General features: G+C 38.1%; 1 protein-coding gene and 2 pseudogenes across 3 annotated transcripts in view; 1 reads left to right on the top strand and 2 right to left on the bottom strand.

The window, feature by feature from the left end:
• Positions 1-19,034, bottom strand: part of LOC146470792 (uncharacterized) — a 105,948-nt pseudogene that overhangs the window by 76,752 nt on the left and 10,162 nt on the right. The window lies entirely within an intron of this gene.
• On the top strand, positions 1,079-16,508 carry LOC146470794 (uncharacterized). 2 transcript variants are annotated; one of them, XM_085121493.1, is made up of 5 exons: positions 11,703-11,860; positions 12,886-13,142; positions 14,224-14,603; positions 15,277-15,527; positions 16,115-16,508. In XM_085121493.1, exons 2-5 carry the CDS (start codon positions 12,886-12,888, stop codon positions 16,310-16,312), a joined length of 1,086 nt encoding a protein of 361 aa, XP_084977619.1. In that variant the 5' UTR covers positions 11,703-11,860; the 3' UTR covers positions 16,313-16,508. The 2 variants fall into 2 exon arrangements, with proteins under 2 accessions (XP_084977620.1, XP_084977619.1); XM_085121494.1 differs by lacking the exons at positions 11,703-11,860; positions 12,886-13,142 and adding an exon at positions 1,079-1,191.
• Positions 17,881-18,685, bottom strand: LOC146470793 (uncharacterized; annotated as a pseudogene).

The raw sequence follows: 19,034 nt of genomic DNA, 5'->3' as shown, positions 1-19,034 counted from the left end.
TTATTATTATTATTATTATTATTGTTATTATTATTATTATTATTATTATTATTATTATTACTATTATTATTATTATGAACACAGGCCAAACACATCTCCTATTGGTCGAGATAGGAAGGATATGACCTTCAATATTAATTTGCTATTACGAGTACGTCTTTCAAAGATTTCCCTTTTCTGTACGAAAGTAGGCAAGGGTCTTTATAGATCTAAACAAGAATAACAAGCACATTCATCTTTTCCCGCCATCTTGTTCAGAATGAAGTCCTTTGCGCATGCAAACTCGATGGAACGCGCAGACCTCTGGGATAGATATAATTTATATAATTTATGCGTAACGTATGCAGTTAGTTCGGCTCATGTAAAGTTCGACGTATGAATCGAAGTCGAACTTTTGCCGTTCTATTCGACTGGCGCAGTCGAATAGAACGCCGGGTCGACGCAAATACAAATCTGTCGATCCTAACTGATTCATAAGTCGATCTTTACATGCGCCGAACCAAATGATTAGGTTCGGTCATGTAAAGTTCAACGTATGAACCGGGCCTCAGGCACGCCAATATTGTCGAAAAGAGTCGTAAAGACGTTAAATACTTATAATTTTCAGTACCTTGTGTAATGTATGTTCGAAGCAGGTTAGAAGACAGGTCTGATTAATTGAAAAATTTGCAACTGAAAATTCTTCAGTATGCATTCAAGGTCGAAATATAGAAAAAAGTGACAAAAACTTTCTTAGAGAGAAGAACTTGGAGTCTGCCTTTAAAATAGAGGAAAAATGTTATGAATACAGTGCAGCGAAAAGCTTTGACATCGTCCATCGTTTCGCATTAGATCACTTAGTGAATTTCAAACTACATCTGACAAATTTGCTGAATTCATCAACTTTTTCCTGCAACGCAAAAATTCTAAAAAGATTGCGTTACTTCCGATTCCTCCATATTTGAAGGACAAGAAAACAATGGGCCTAGCCATTTTCTTGCAAGAGAACGAGCCAAGAAGGTTCAATGTGTCTTACATGACGATAATTTCGACTAAGCTTTTACTGAGCGCGTTTTTAATCATCGTTTTAATACGACCCAGAGTAGCTTCTCAACATGGGTTTTACAAGGCGAAAATGATCCCGATGGAATGTCTTGTAACGGACGAGAGTGATTTTGACCATCAGCTCCAAATTGAGAGCCAAGAATCGAGGTAAGGAAGCAGTATAACCTTTCACACATGACACTTCACAGCCGGCTAGCAGGCAGTCGAGCAAATCCTCTTGAAATGCGACGAAGTGCTATGAAGATCGGATTCCTACTTTCGAAACCTGCTTATTGGATGAAAAAAATCTTCATTTTCGGGAGTGAAGAGCTCAGTGTTTTCGGTTCGAAGCATCTTTTTTGAGCGACATGGTAAAAATAATTTAGTTAAAGCATGACCGCGTGGGGACACGTAAATCGGATTACGATCGGCGCTTTGGATTTGCATTCGATTTACATGGCCATCATTATAAGACTTGCAGGATATGTTCCCAAGACAAGACCCATACATGCAACAAGAAACCTTTTTGCTTTTAAATTTTCTTTTTAACTACACATCATTTTGAAAGAAGTTACTTTTTATGTTGAAATGTTTAGAATAAGTTAATGATTTATTCTTATTTCCTTCTTTCATTGAAATATTATTATTTAAGCTTACTTTGTCGAGAAACATTTTTTTCCTGTAAAGTTTATTTTCTGCTTTTTAAAATAAGGTATAGCTTTCCATGCTGCTGTAGAAATCTTGCGATATATTGAATAATAATAAAAAACAAATACCAAGAGGTAAGGCAGGTGTTGCGAGAACACAAGAAGCAAGTCTCTAGGGGGCGGAGACCAGATTAAAAATCTAGATATTCCGAAATCTTTTTAGCATTTCTTCATGGATATTTCCTAACAAAACTTAGTCTCGCTCAAGTGCAAAATTATTTATCTTTTATTGTTTAAAAGTAAACATTATGTACACTCGCTCCTTTGCCGTGTGGTACGTGGACCAAGCCGATGATCACAATTCCTTTGCCCTCCCTTGGTTGCTATGACTTAGGCGTGTCACGCACGTGTAGTGGGCGAACATTCAGACACGGTTAGACACGGTTTTTCACAATTTTCAAATATATATATATATATATTTCGGACTTTATATATAGAATATACATTTACATTTCACCCTGAACGCGGATCCTTGGTGAACCAGAGGTAGATAGTTGGGCCTGGAGGAAGTCAAAACGGATACGTTTACATTCGTGCTAGTAAAATTTTGGAGTGGAGGATTCACGCTGAGACTCAAACAGAAGAAACTTTTCGTTTGCACGCAAAGCAAACAAAATGGCGCGAATACGTATTGCTGTGTTTTTACCATCACTTGTTTGCAGCTTTGAAAATTATAACTTGCCTTTAAGGTCAGTTTTTTATTAAGGGTTCTGTGGGGTTTGCCAAATATGTCTAATTTATTTTGATTACAGTGGTAAGCGGAAGAAAACGTTTTCCAATTTTAATTTATCCATCAGTGATAATACACAAATATCACTTGGTCCCTGAAACTGATTTCAGCACCAGCCAAATTATATTTATTTTCATTCAAAACGGCTTACTATACCAACACTTCTGTTGAAATTTTGTTTTTCCCTCTGTACTTACTTGGTCAACAAGTTATTTACCACCCAACATAAAGTTGTGAGGGCAAATAAATACTATAAGGAAGCCAAGTATGAGACCGTCTAACCACTCTTTCAGTGCCCGCACATTAAAATCATTATTAAAAGGCTAATTCTGAACGATCTGTTACAGGTTAGTTTACATTTTCGGTTTCGTCTGTATACTCGTGTAATACCTAACGCTAAGTAAACCTCTTTTAATTCGCATTTTGGGTTTAATTTTAGCTCGCTGCCCTCATAGCACTGAGGTAGCCAAACGTCCTGAGAAAGGCATATTTCTACTTAAATGTCGGTCAGCTTCCCAAAGGTCTTTATATAAATGTAATACAGCACTATCCTATTTTTCTGCGTGCGTGAATTAGCAGAACGATTAAAGGAAGAGTTAACTACTGAATTACAGGATGTGGTCATTATCTACACCTGAAATCAAACAAGTTCGTCAAGAAAAATTGTCCAAAAGAGGCTGGAATGCAGGATCTTAAACGTATCTACGACAGGACGAAGGCTTAGCTCACCAATGGGTTTTCCCGAAATTAATCGCTAAATATCATTATTTGGCGATCGGCGCCCTGAAACCTTAACTCACATAAAGTGAGCACAAATTCCTCCAATACGGTTGGATTTTCGCGCGAGAACATTAAATACAAGTTCTCTCTTTTATGATAGTGAGTCTGCAGACATCACCGACTGACCAGGCTCTCTTATAGTTGTAAGTTGCGTGGTCATGTATCTAAAGCAATCGCTATTAGTTCCAGGTAGACTAAAAAGGGAAAGGTCTACATAACTCCTCTGTTGCATGTTCAGGTCGCTCTTTTCTCTGCTCGGGCCTTGTGTCATATTATGTGCTGAAAGGTAATTTCTTTATTATAAATGAATGAGTTCTCAGTGGCCTTTTGCTTGCTCTTCAGTTTGAATTTGAACTGCTGTTCTGTTTGTTTAGCAAGTATGTTTCTTATTCCGCGAGAAATATGGCCGGCTTCGCGTTAATAGCAACCGGCTCATAGCCATTCCCGGCAAATTACGAGATGTACTTGAGAGGATCGAAACCGAGGTGTCGTCGGTTCATTGCGTTTATTAGGTGAGAACACATTCGTAATTTCATTTGGAAGAAGGATCCAAATGCTAATAAGTTTGAAATATGTTTTCTTGACCAAATAAGCCTCACAGTTTTCGAGTGATCAATAGTCCCGGTTCCTGCCTTCCCTCTTAAAGGATCAAAATACGAACCGGATACGGACTAGTTGATAGATTGTAGGCGATGTTGTTGCAATAAAAGCACGTTACAATATAAAAAAAATTCTATAATAAACAGTTGATGAGCAGCATTTAATATCCGAGCGTTTCGGGGCAGACAAATTATTCGCGCCAGAAAATGAAACGAACGAATAGTGTACCCCATTTGTGCGCCCAACTTAGCAGCAGCTGCAATATTGTAAAAAAAAAACCAAAAAACTGTGTGTATAACGACAGTCCTCCAGATGTATTAGAATGTATTTCGCCCCGTGGTCCAAATATATGATATTTTATACTGTTAACTAGTTCAGTGTTGAGTAAACTCAAACTACCGGAATTATTTTCTTTGTGGTTGTATGAGAAGATAGTTCGACAGAAAACTTGGTTGTAAACAGAAAATTAATGTACAGCTTTGAAACTGCCTATCGTTTTCTTTCCCATGCGTGCACTGAACGTGCGTTCATTTACACCATTTGATTAATTAGATAGATAAAATGAAAATTAATTAAACGTATTATCGTATTTAGCTAACGCACATAATGTGTAGTCTAGACGAGCATTCAGAGACGGTTAACAACTTTTACTACACATTTCCTTGCATTTTCACTATTTTCAAATTGATATGTATTACAGACTTTTTATATAGAATAAACATTTACATTTCACCCTGAACTCGCATCCTTGGTTATTCAGGGATAGATAGTTGGGTCTGGAGGCAGTCAAAACGGATACGTTTAGATTCGTGCTAGTAAAATTTTGGAGTGGACGATTCACGCTGAGACTCAAACAGAAGAAACTTTTCGTTTGCACGCAAAGCAAACAAAAAGGCGCGATTACGTAATGCTGTGTTTTTACCATCACTTGTTTGCAGCTTTTAAAATTATAACTTGCCTTAAAGGTCAGTTTTTTGTTAAGGGTTCTGTGGGTTTTGCCTAATATCTCTAATTTGTTTTGATAACAGTCGTAAGCGGAACAAAACGTTTTCCAATTTTAATTTATCCATCAGTGATAATTTGCAAGTATCACTTGGTCCCTAAAACGAATTTCAGCACCAGCCAAATTATATTTATTTTGATTCAAAACGGCTAAAGATACCAACACTTCTGTTGATTTTTTTTCTCTGTACTTACTTGGTCAACAAGTTATTTACTACCCAACATAAAGTTGTGAGGGCAAATAAATACTATAACGAAGCCAAGTATGAGACCGTGTAACCGCTCTTTCAGCGCCCGCACATTGGGCCAGTCTATGTTATTCTTAGTCTGTATACTCGTGTAATACCTAATGCTAAAAAACCTGTTGCTTAATTTTAGCTCGCTTCCCTCATATCAGGTAGCGAAACGTCTTGAGAAAGGCATATTTCTACTTACATGTTCTTCCGCTTCGCAAAGGCCTTTATATAACGTAACATGTGGTAGGATTTCATAAGACGAATACAGTACTATCTTAATTTTCCGCATGCGTGAATTAGAAGAACAGTTAAAGAGAAGTCAACTACTGAATTACAGGATGTGGTCATTATGTGAACAAAATCAAACATGTTTGTCAAGAAAAATTCTCCAAAGGGGGCTGGAATAATGCAGGAACTTTTGGCAAGTTCAAATGGTGAGTTCGCTGGGCCGTAGCTACGTCGACAGGACGAAGGTTTGGCTCATCAATGGTTTTTCCCGAAATTAATTGCTAAAAATCATAATTTAGCGATCGGCGCCCTCAAACCTTAACTCACATAAAGTGAGCACAAATTCCTCTAATACGGTTGGATTTTCGCGCGAGAACATTAAATACAAGTTCTATTTTTTATAATAGTGAGTCCGCGGACATCACCGACTGACCATGCTCTCTTATAGTCGTAATTTTCGTGGTCATGTATCTAAAGCAATCGCTATTAGTTCCAGTTAGACTAAAAAGGGAAAGTTCTACGTAAATCCTGTTGCATGTTCAGGTCGCTCTTTTCTCTGCTCGGGCCTGCGTTCAACCGTCGCTTGTGTCAAATTATGAGCAGAAAGGTAATTTCTTTATTATAAATGAATGAGTTCTGTGACCGTTTGCTTGCTCTTCAGTTTGAATTTTAACTCCTGTTGTGTTCTGTTTGTTTAGCAACAATGTTGCTTATTCCGCAAGAAATATGGCCGGCGTTGCGTTAAGAGCAACTCCCGGCAAATGACGAGATGTACTTGAGAGCATCGAAACCGTGGTCTTGCCGGTTCTTTGCGTTCATTACGAAAGAACACACTCCTAATTGCGTTTGGAAGAAGGACCCAAATGCTGATAAGTTTGAAACATATTTTCTTAACCAAATAAGCCTCACAGTTTTCAAGTGATCAAAAGTCCCGGTCCCTACCGTCCCTCTTAAAGGATCAAAATACGAACCGGATAAAAAATACCAACCGGGGCAGACAGATGTTTCGCGCGAGAAAATGAAACGAACGCATAGTGTACCGCATTTATGCGCCCAACGCAGAAGCTGCAATGTTGTAAAATAAAACTGTGTGTATAACGACAGTTTTCCAGATGTATTAGAATGTATTTGCCCGGTGGTCCAAATATATGATATTTTGTACTGTTAACTAGTTCAGTGTCAAGTAGACTCAAACTACTGGAATTATTTTCTTTGTGATTGTATGAGAAGATAGTTCGACAGAAAACTTGGTTGTAAACAGAAAATTAATGTACAGCTTTGAAACTGCCTATCGTTTTCTTTCCCGTGCGTGCACTGAACGTGCGTTCATTTGATTAATTACATAGATAAAATAAAAATTAATTAAACGTAGTATCGTATTTAGATAACGCGCATAATGTGTAGTCTAGACGAGCATTCAGAGACGGTTAACAACTTTTACTACACATTTCCTTGCATTTTCACTATTTTAAAATTGATATATATTACAGACTTTATATATATAAAATATACATTTACATTTCACCCTGAACACGCATCCTTGGTGAACCAGAGGTAGATATAGTTGGGTCTGGAGGAAGTCAAAACGGATACGTTTAGATTCGTGCTTGTAAAATTTTTCGAGTGGACGATTCACGCTGAGACTCAAACAGAAGAAACTTTTCGTTTGCACGCAAAGCAAACAAAAAGGAAATTCAGGAGTGGATAGTTGGGTCTGGAAGAAACAAAACGGATACGTTTACATTCGTGCTTGTAAAATTTTGGAGTGGAGGATTCACGCTGAGACTCAAACAGAAGAAACTTTTCGTTTGCACGCAAAGCAAACGAAAAGGCGCAATTACGTAACGTTGTGTTTTTACCATCACTTGTTTGCAGCTTTTAAAATTATAACTTGCCTTAAAGGTCAGTTTTTTATTAGGGGTTCTGTGGGTTTTGCCTAATATCTCTAATTTGTTTTGGTTACAGTGGTAAGCGGAACAAAACGTTTTCCAATTTAAATTTGTCCATCTGTGATAATTTACAAATATCACTTGGTCCCTTGAACTGATTTCAGCACCAGCCAAATTATATTCATTATCATTCAAAACGGCTTAAGATACCGACACTTCTGTTAAAATCATTTTTCTCTCTGTACTTACTTGGTCAACAAGTTGTTTACCACCCAACATAAAGTTGTGAGGGCAAATAAATACTATAAGGAAGCCAAGTATGAGACCGTGTAACCCGGCTCTTCTAGCGTCCGCAGATTGAAATCATTATCAAAAGGCTAATTCTGAACGATGTGTTACAGGTTAGTTTACATTTTGTTTAGTCTGTATACTCGTGTAATACCTAACGCTAAGTAACCTCTTTTTATTCACATTTTGTGTTTTAATTTTAGCTCACTGCCCTCATAGCAGGTAGCCAAACGTTCAGAGAAAGGCATGATTTCTACTTAATTAAATGTCGGTCAGCTTCCCAAAGGCCTTTATGTAATGTAACATGTGGTAGAATTTCATAAGACGAAGACAGCACTATTCTATTTTTCCGCATGCGTGAATTAGAAGAACGATTAAACAGAAGTCAACCACTGAATTACAGGATGTGGTCAATATCTAAACAAAATCAAACATGTTTGTCAAGAAAAATGAAATGCAGGATCTTAAAGGTATCTACGACGGGACGAAGGCTTGGCTCACCAATGGTTTTTCCTGAAATTAATTGCTAAATATCGTTATTTAGCGATCGGCGCCCTGAAACCTTAACTCACATAAAGTGAGCACAAATTCCTCCAATACGGTTGGATTTTCGCGCGAGAACATTAAATACAAGTTCTCTCTTTTATAATAGTGAGTCCGCAGTCATCACCGACTGGGCCAGGCTCTTTTATAGTCGTAATTTGCGTGGACATGTATCTAAAGCAATCGCTATTAGTTCCAGTTAGAGTAAAAAGGGAAAGGCCTACATAACTCCTGTTGCATGTTCAGGTTGATTTTTTTCTCTGCTCGGGCCTTGTGTCATATTATGCGCTGAAAGGTAATTTCTTTATTATAAATGAATGAGTTCTCAGTGGCCTTTTGCTTACTCTTCAGTTTGAATTTGAACTGCTGTTCTGTTTGTTTAGAAAGTATGTTTCTTATTCCTCGAGAAATATGGCCAGCTTCGCGTTATTTACAACTGGCTCAAAGCCATTCCCGGCAAATGACGAGATGTACTTGAGAGGATCGAAACCGAGGTGTTGCTGGTTCATTGCGTTCATTAGGTAAGAACACATTCGTAATTTCATTTGGAAAAAGGATCCAAATGCTAATAAGTTTGAAATATGTTTTCTTGACCAAATAAGCCTCACAGTTTTCAAGTGATCAATAGTCCCGGTCACTACCTTCCCTCTTAGAGGATCAAAATACGAACCGGATAAGGACTACTTGATAGATTGTAAGCGATGTTGTTGCAATAAAAGCACGTTGCAATATAAAAAAAAAAAATTGTAATAAACAGTTGATGAGCAGCATTTAATATCTGAGCGTTTCGGGGCAGACAGATTTTTCGCGCCAGAAAATGAAACGAACGCATCAGTGTACCCCATTTGTGCGCCCAACTTGAGCAGCAGCTCAGTGTTGTAAAAAAAAAATTGTGTGTATAACGACAGTCCTCTAGATATATTAGAATGTATTTCGCCCGGTGGTCCAAATATATGATATTTTATACTGTTAACTAGTTCAGTGTTGAGTAAACTCAAACTATCGGAATTATTTTCTTTGTGGTTGTATGAGAAGATAGTTCGACAGAAAACTTGGTTGCAAACAGAAAATTAATGTACAGCTTTGAAACTGCCTATCGTTTTCTTTCCCATGCGTGCACTGAACGTGCGTTCATTTGATTAATTGGATAGATAAAATAAAAATTAATTAAACGTAGTATAGGATTTAGATAACGCGCATAATGTGTAGTCTAGACGAGCATTCAGAGACGGTTAACAAGTTTTACTACAAATTTCCTTGCATTTTCACTATTTTTAAATTGATATGTATTACAGGCTTTATATATAGAATATACATTTACGTTTCACCCTGAACACGCATCCTTGGTTATTCAGGGGTAGATAGTTGGGTCTGGAGGAAGTCAAAACGGATACGTTTACATTCGTGCTTGTTAAAGTTTGGAGCGGACGATTCACGCTGAGACTCAAACAGAAGAAACTTTTCGTTTGCACGCTAAGCAAACGAAAAAGCGGAATTACGTAACGTTGTGTTTTTACCATCAATTGTTTGCAGCTTTTAAAATTATAACTTGCCTTAAAGGTCAGTTTTTTATTAGGGGTTCTGTGGTTTTTGCCTAATATCTCTAATTTGTTTTGGTTACAGTGGTAAGCGGAACAAAACGTTTTCCAATTTTAATTTATCCATTAGTGATAATTTACAAATATCACTTGGTCCCTTTTAAAAACTGATTTCAGCACCAGCCAAATTATATTTATTTTCATTCAAAACGGCTTAAGACACCGACACTTCTGTTGGAATCTTTTTTTTCTCTGTACTTACTTGGTCAAGAAGTTGTTAACCACCCAACATAAAGTTGTGAGCGCAAATAAATACTATAAGGAAGCCAAGTATGAGACCGTGTAACCGCTCTTTTAGCGTCCACAGATTGAAATCATTATTAAAAGGCTAATTCTGAACGATGTGTTACAGGTTAGTTTACATTTTGTTTAGTCTGTATACTCGTGTAATACGTAACGCTAAGAAACATTTTTTAATTCGCATCAGTTTGTGTTTTAATTTTAGCTCGCTGCCCTCATATCAGGTAGCCAAACGTCCTGAGAAAGGCATATTTCTACTTAAATGTCGGTCAGCTTCCCAAAGGCCTTTATATAATGTAACATGTGGTAGGATTTCATAAGACGAATACAGCACTATCCTATTTTTCCGCATGCGTGAATTAGAAGAACGATTAAACAGAAGTTAACTACTGAATTACAGGATGTGGTCATTATCTAAACAAAATCAAACATGTTTGTCAAGAAAAATTCTCCAAAAGAGGCTGGAATGCAGGATCTTAAACGTGTCTACGACGGGACGAAGTCTTGGCTCACCAATGGTTTTTCATGAAATTAATTGCTAAATATCATTATTTAGCGATCGGCGCCCTGAAACCTTAACTCACACAAAGTGAGCACAAATTCCTCCAATACGATTGGATTTTCGCGCGAGAACATTAAATGCAAGTTCTCTCTTTTATGACAGTGAGTCGGCAGACATCACCGACTGACCAGGCTCTCTTATAGTCGTAATTTGCGTGGACATGTATCTAAAGCAATCGCTATTAGTTCCAGTTGGACTAAAAAGGGAAAGGTCTACATAACTCCTGTTGCACGTTCAGGTCGCTTTTTTCTCTGCTCGGGCCTGCGTTTAACCCGTCGCTTGTGTCATATTATGCGATGAAAGGTAATTTCTTTATTATAAATGAATGAGTTCTCAGTGGCCTTTTGCTTGCTCTTCAGTTTGAATTTGAACTCCTGTTCTGTTTGTTTAGCAAGTATGTTTCTTATTCCGCGAGAAATATGGCCGGCTTCGCGTTAATAGCAACTCTCAAAGCCATTCCCGGCAAATGACGAGATGTACTTAAGAGGATCGAAACCGAGGTGTTGCCGGTTCATTGCGTTCATTAGGTAAGAACACATTCGTAATTTCATTTGGAAGAAGGATCCAAATGCTAATAAGTTTGAAATATGTTTTCTTGACCAAATAAGCCTCACAGTTTTCAAGTGATCAATAGTCCCGGTCCCTACTTTCCCTCTTAGAGGATCAAAATACGAACCGGATACGGACTAGTTGATAGATTGTAGGCGATGTTGTTGCAATAAAAACGTGTTACAATATAAAAAAAATTCTCGAATAAATAGTTGATGAGCAGCATTTAATATCCGAGCGTTTCGGGGCAGACAGATTTTTCGGGCCAGAAAATGAAACGAACGCATCAGTGTACCCCATTTGTGCGCGCAACTTAAGCAGGAGCTGCAATATTGTAAAAAAAAAAAAGAAAAACTGTGTGTATAACGACAGTCCTCCAGATGTATTAAAGTGTATTTCTCCCGGTGGTCCAAATATATGATATTTTATACTGTTAACTAGTTCAGTGTTGAGAAAACTCAAACTGCCGGAATTATTTTCTTTGTGGTTGTATGAGAAGATAGTTCGACAGAAAACTTGGTTGTAAACAGAAAATTAATGTACAGCTTTGAAACTGCCTATCGTTTTCTTTCCCATGCGTGCACTGAACGTGCATTCATTTGATTAATTGGATAGATAAAATGAAAATAAAACGTATTATCGTATTTAGATAACGCGCATAATGTGAAGACTGAGTGACAGTTGATTTCTGATATGTCGTCCTTTTCCATTATCGATTGAAAGATGATATTACAATCACGCACCAATACCAGTGTAAGAGGACATATAAACAAGGTACGTGAACAAGGAGGATGAACTGTAAAGCGAGCCGGAGTTGAAGAACCACCACTTTGCAGCCTGATCAAGGAAAACAGACAGAGCAATAACCACCGCTGATCCAGAAAGGTAAGCGAGTTTTGTTATTAAACTGGTATCCTGAGCCACTTGTCGTAGAGGTGATGAAAGAGAAAAAAACCCGCACTTTGTCAGCAATGGCAGCCGAGAATCCAGACCAAAAATTACTTGAAACGCTGCTCTGTTAAAAGAAAACTTTTTCGACTAGATAAACGTTTTTGGCCGTAGGTGGCCAAGAAGAAAATTGTCTTCAACCTAAAAAATTCGGGCTGACGATTTCAAGTTCATGTACTAGGCGCCTATAACAAGCTTACTACTTATAATAGGCTGGGATAGTAGAAGTCGGTTGCTTTTTTATCAGGTAATCTGTTATCAAACGTACCTCTTCAATGGTCTGCTTTTTTGAGTCGCTGGAAACAAAGTTGTTTCGAGTTAAAACGGCATTACAAAAGGTTACGCTCTTTTTTTGCAAGAACGGCTGAGGCTGAATGTTCTTATTATTCTTCAGACAAATTGAGCCTGAAAAGTTTTTAAAATGACACTGGATATTTATTTTTTTATCTTTTCTGGTGAAGGAAGGAAAGAAAGTTTCTTCAATTTTCCAATTTTAATAAAATTAAATGAGCCAAAAATGTCTGTGCTCTCAAATGACTGTGGTCTCTGAAAAATTTCAAATTCCTCACAGAAGGACAGTGCGTAGGTTGGTACTAAGAAATTAGAAATTAAAAATAATTATTTTGCCTCCAAATTTAACAGCATTTCAACATGGCGTGCCACATCAGTAACACATCAACCTTAATCATGTACAGAAATTTTTCTCTATACATTAATCCACTTTGTAGGCTATTTCTGTAAAGAATATTATATGTCTGATGTGCTACAAACCTACCTCACATTGCTGTCTCCATTCATACCATGAGTTACAAACTTTTCTCCTTAGCACTTTGATCAAAAGAAATTTGCAGATCGATATCGATGTAAGGGTATCTCAATCAAAATTTTGCGGCTTTAATTTCTAGCTGTCTTCAAGTGTTGCAGAATAACAATGACATGAACATGTACTTTTGTTTCACCAGATGAAGTTACTGTCACTCGCGCTGCTTCTCGCAGCCCTGAGTACTTTGGACCTTGCTGAAGCAGGCAAGGTGGGCCGCTGGTCGACATGCTACGGGTCTCCTCCAGCAGACTCATATCATTCTCCAGATGGTTATATACCGGCTTGGTCTTACTACTGGAAAAGATTTGGACGAGCACGTGATAGTAATAGATGCGAGGCCTATTTTGCCCAGGGTTGGGAAAGAGTGGAAAAGGACGGGAAATTCGCCGTCCTTCGGTAACTCTCTAATACGCAGATTAACTCGAAATTTACACGATAACATTCCTTAAGAAAGAATTCCGCTACTCAAGACGTACAAGATAAAAAAATCAACAACATTTAGACGCAATGCTCCAGAGATAAGTTCCCAGTTGTCCTTCGAGAGTCACGCTCAACTAAAAAAAAGTGCGAAAAATCCGATCACGTGCGATTTAGACTACAATAGTTCCAGGCCAGTTTCTACTCGTTTCCAACAAGTATGTTACTTTCGCTGCTTTTCTTTCAAACGCGGACCTTTCAAATTAAATATCTGCGACTCAACTGGCTGTATGGTTAAAAAGGGGGTGGTTTCAGTGCTTCAGTAAAAGTGAGAGAATCAGTTATTTTCTTTCAGGGAATCTGATTAAGTAACTACAAATTTTTTTTAATCTCGCCATTGTATTTAGCAAGCATATGGCGTTATCCTGCACATGCGGTTTTATGAGGAAACTAATCTGCTCTGTTTAACCAAAAACCTGAAAATTGTTTGATCGAGAGATCTGATTCAGATTTAGCTTAAAAACTGCTGTTTCAAGAAAAAAAAGGTTGTTTTCTTAACAAAACATTTAGACCTGATAGGGTCGATTCAAACAAAAAAACAAATCTCGCCCTGATAAAATCATTTAACTTTAATTACAAATCGTTTTATTGAGAATTTAAAGTAAGGGACACGAAAATATGCGAATTTGTTGTAGTTCTACTGATTTCTGAATAGCAACATGTACATCTCATGATTTCTCTTGTCATTAAAAGGTGAAGGGACGGGTATTTGGAAATTTACCCTGCACAAGTAGCTGGAATAGAAAGGATCGAAGGTTACTTTGCAAGCTGCTATAATTGCAAGCTCCCTCTATTCATCTTGACATTGAATATAAAATAGTGAAAAATTGTTGAAGTGTTTCATCTATTAATTCCTACAAAAATAAAATTCTATACAAAAAAATTAGGTACAGAAGTTCTTTCAACTGCTTCAAATGGTCTTTTGTTAATCACAACTGGTGTGGTGTTTTATTTGCGTTCAAGTGAATCCTTTTGTTTTTTCTATCTTCTAATGCATTAGAGACGAAGGACTTTCCAAGACTGGAAATGAGTATGTGTGGATCTCATTCAGGGATTACATCTACAATAACAAGCCTTGTGAACTGGTGCACTACGACACCACAGAGACATGGATCTTGCCTTGCTTTTTGAAAGATGCGGATATGCAGAATTGTCTTGGAAAATGGTTCAAAAGAAGTTATTTCGGCTTTTGTGAGAAAGACAGCAAATGGTCCTGGGTAACGTTTTGTGGAGAGGACTACAGTCAACCGGCAAGTTTTACTTTGAATAATGGTGAAGTATTGTGCCTGGCCAAAACGGCTCGAAGGGAGGTCACCATCACCCATGTGGATGATCTCAATTCTGAGAACGTCCTGACTACACCAGATACCATGTTACAAGGTATTTAATCGTAACGCTTAAAATAAGACTGATTTTTAACTGATATTATCGAGTTCTTATGATTTTTCAACAGAAACAAAAGCCATATAACAATGTACAGAAGCTGTACACAGTTTGTATACGGCTCATTTTTTTCTGGGGTTTAAGGCGTAGGCACAAGACGACTGGTAACAAACTTGGTCAGAAGGGAAATTAATGCTCCAAGCGAAAACGAACTTGAAACATGCACAAGGGTCGCTAGCTTTGTGAGAAGGGAGGTTTGAGTACACATAGCGAACAAGTAAATCCGATGTTACTCAACCTCACTTTATGTTTTAAAAGCGCAATTTTGGAGGTTTCAATTCGGTCTTTGGATTTGTTTGTTTATCTATTTATTTATTTATTTATTTATTTATCTATTTTGTAGAAATTTTAGAAATTTAAGTGTTTCAATTTTTTTAAATTAATATGTTGTCAGTGACAAACAAACAAACAAACAAAAAGCGGTGAGCAAAAATGCGAATGGAAATTGCTTTCCTTGGAATAAGCCTTTTTACAACAAAGGCAAAGAAGTTATTGATTTCAATTTTTATTCATGCATGAAAATAATGCTTGAACGGTTGCTGAGTTTTACGACACTATACATACAATCGCAGTCAAATGGCCTGATTAATTGGAATGACTTTCGTTGCAGACACAACCATCAATAAAGGTTCAACAGACCTGTGGTGGAAATTCACCAGGAAATGGACAAAAAAGACGTCCTCCAGCTATTCCAGCGAACACGGTTGGAGACTGAATGTGAAGACTACTATCCAATCTGGAGAACTCCAAAGTGTCGTTGCCAAATGGCAGGTAGAATTTGAAGTGGGAGCTCATGGGAAATACATTTACACACAGTCGGAGGAAGACACGGAGGAGATTACCTATGAACGTCACTTTACGGTAATTTTTGCTTTATATATAAATTTATACAACAATTTACACGCAATTCCACATTTACTCCTTGTTACAAACATTTGTAATAGACAGAGAGAGAGAGAGAGAGAGAGAGAGAGAGAGAGAGAGAGAGAGAGAGAGAGAGAGAGAGAGAGAGAGAGAGAGAGAGAGAGAGAGAGAGAGAGAGAGAGAGAGAGAGAGAGAGAGAGAGAGAGAGAGAGAGAGAGAGAGAGAGAGAGAGAGAGAGAGAGAGAGAGAGAGAGAGAGAGAGAGAGAGAGAGAGAGAGAGAGAGAGAGAGAGAGAGAGAGAGAGAGAGAGAGAGAGAGAGTGCTAAATTAGAACTAATTAAAGGGCTTAGACAACGCAGTAGGACAACGCGGAACTTTCTATCCAACAACAGGTCGTGTTATTTCGCAGGCTAAGACCCTCGTTTAAGACAACGTTTTCTTTTGTATTTTTTACAAAACGACAAGCTCCAAGTCTTTGGACTTGTTATCAATTCTTCAGGTTTCATGTCACAGCTTCATGGTCTCTCGGAGTTTTAATAATAACGTGATATTAAATAATAACAACGTGCTTTTCTTTACCATAGGTGCCTGCAAAGACGGAATATAAAGTTCAAGTCGTAGTTAAACGGCAGAAAATAGACGTCGGTTTCAGAGCCAAGGAAAAGTTCTTTGACGAAGACGACAATCTCTTGGGTGAACGGGACCTGACTGGAACCTGGAAAGGAGTGACCACTTTCACAGCGGATGCGACGGTGACTGAGACGCCTTTGCAGAGAAAGTAACGCCGGGCTTGAGCTCGACACTGAGACACGATAACTAAAAAGTTGTAGCGACTTGTAGTTTTTCCTGATGTTTGTGGCGAGAGAACACATCATCCCCATAAGCGAAAAGTAAGATAGTGCAAAATTTACGAAATAATGTAAACACATCGTGTCGGTGCCATTTGTTACCAATAAAGGGCTGAATCTCTTGAGCTTACTTTTTGGTTTTTTTTCTTTTTGCCTGATGTCGAATGACTGTCAAAGTAAAGTAAGCAAGGCTGATACTGCGTAGCAAACTAAACACGACAGCGGCATGAAACAGACCAAACCGAAAGTACGAAAAACAACAAAACAAAAACAAAAAAAAAACATAGTGTCCTGTTATCTTTTCCACGGAGCGCCATCCGTGCTTACTTTACTTGTATGTTTATTTTTGGCTCATTAGAGTTATCGCATATCCTTCTTTCGCGGTCCTATTCAACTTATTCAAGTAAATTGACCTTCCCTTTTTATTATTTTTTTTTGAAAGTCAATAATACAAAATGTAATCATTTCTTTCATACGAAACATTTGGTTCAGTAATTTTATAATTTCCAATGAAGTTTGTGACATAATCGCGAACTGAGTTAAAAAGACGATAATGTCCTTGTTAATAGCAGCATAAAAAATTAACTATCCGCTTTAATTTTTGACGCAACCAAGGTACAAAAATGGAAAGTAGACTCTGCCTGCACCCATCTTCTTCAACCTCAAAAGATGGTCTCTTTATTGCACGGCCACCCCTCTAGTCCAGCAGTAAAAGATGATCACAACAGTGAGATTCAAACCTCACTTTTCTCGTTTATTTAACAGTGCTGACTGTTGTTAGCTGAGTATTTGCTTCAAAAAGCCATACAAATTTTGTCGGTTATGTTCAGGAGATTGGTGGTGTCTTCAATAATACCCCTACCCCAGACAAGGTGGGTACTCTTCGAAGAAACTTGTTATGACCCCTTAGTTCCCTAAAAAGTTATTTCACATGTAGCAACTGAAATGCTCTCAAAATGTCTTAGTTTACCTCTATTGGTCTCGGTTAATTTCGAAACTGCTCATTCCGCTGACTCACATGGAACAATAACGACAAATAGTTCAATTATTAATTTTGCTGACGTTTCCTTTGGGGGAAATTAATATCATTACCTGTAGTTCAAATTCCATAGTCTTCGGAAACGTGCACCTGTTTTTTTGTTTCGGTTTTTTTCTTCTGTGCTTTCTAATCCGAACGCAGGAAATTTATTAGCTAGCACTATCGCCTAGTTGTTTCATCAAACAAAGTCTTTATCTTGTTATGGCAGGACTGCATGTTTGTAATGAACGAGGAAACGACCAATTTCTCGCTTGAAGAAGTGCATTTCGTCAACATAGCGGCGACTCTCAAAATTGCCAGCTCAACAAGCCATTTCTGGTATTTGCCGTGAACGTAACTCTAAATGACTCTAACGAAAACGGACATCCATTCCATATCCAAATCAAAACTTCCCCCTCCCCTCCCTTCCCCCTCCTCCTCCCCTCCCCCTCCCCTTCCTCATCACCTCCCTCTTTTTGCGGTGTCATTTTTCGCGGGCAAAATGTGCAAACGGGATAATGGTTGATGGCGAGTCACCTACATACAGTAGGTACGGGACGTCTTCACATATAGACTCGGTCTTTTCTTGAAATACTCAAATAAACTATGATTTGCGTATTGAACTGATGCCTTCTTTTGAACGTCGTCAATAAAACCTTGCCAAGTTCTTTAATTCCTCGTAGCTACCGCGGATAGCCATGATGCAGCGGGTTTTCACCGCCACTTGGAAGAACGGCAGGGCCTGCCATCGGAATTTTAATTCCACAAAGGAGGCCACGTATTTGTCAGTCAACCACCAGTTGGCTCCCTCTTGGTGCGTGTCCAGCGGAAATATAAGAGGAAATGTAAGTACGTGAAACGCATTAAAAGAGGTCAAAGAATATTGGTGGATTGGCTAGAGAAGTGCTGTTGAAGTTCCCGCAGACGGTGCGCATTTTATTGCGAACCCTCTGCCCTTCATTGCGCAACTCATAATCGAAAACGCCGACCGCTGGTTCGAAATCAAGAAGCCAGTTTTTGAAAGTATAGATTGGAGTGAACTGCTTCATTTCAGGAGGCATCGCTGAACTTAAGGACTACATCGTCATCAGTAAATATATAGTAGGTGTAACCAGGTCTTTGGTTCATTGCGTGGAAGAAAAGCAAATCAGTTTTCCCCCGATCCCCAAGTGGTTCTTTTGTCAAACAAATATGTGAAATGGAGCGGTTTCTCTCTAGGCATTCGTTTATTGTAACTCGACACAATCACATCGATCACATCGGCATCTCCAACTAGTATAGACAAACATTACTAACAGACCTAAGGCAGAAAAAACAGTAAAAGATCTTCAACAGGACAGCACGAGGACTTTTAGACCTGGATATCTACCACTTGACCCCGTGGGCTACTCAATTTAAGTAAAATGTTCTAAAACGTATTCTGTAATTTGAGTCCTTATTGATAATAAAACTTGCGTTAGAAAAAAGGCAATATAAAATTAACTGACGGCAGCTTAAAACAATCTTTACAGCCAGCAACCAATAACCTTTGATAAGCCAGTCAGCAATAATTGTTAGCATGGATATTCGCTAAGCAAGTAAAACAGCTTTCGAAAGAATAAAACAATCTTCTCGTTAATTACGTAGAATCCGAAACTA

This window comes from Pavona decussata, unplaced genomic scaffold, assembly GCF_977016875.1.
Source record: "Pavona decussata unplaced genomic scaffold, jaPavDecu1.1 SCAFFOLD_110, whole genome shotgun sequence".
NCBI classification, from domain to species: Eukaryota; Metazoa; Cnidaria; class Anthozoa; order Scleractinia; family Agariciidae; genus Pavona; species Pavona decussata.
This window is presented reverse-complemented; position numbering and strand designations above follow the sequence as displayed.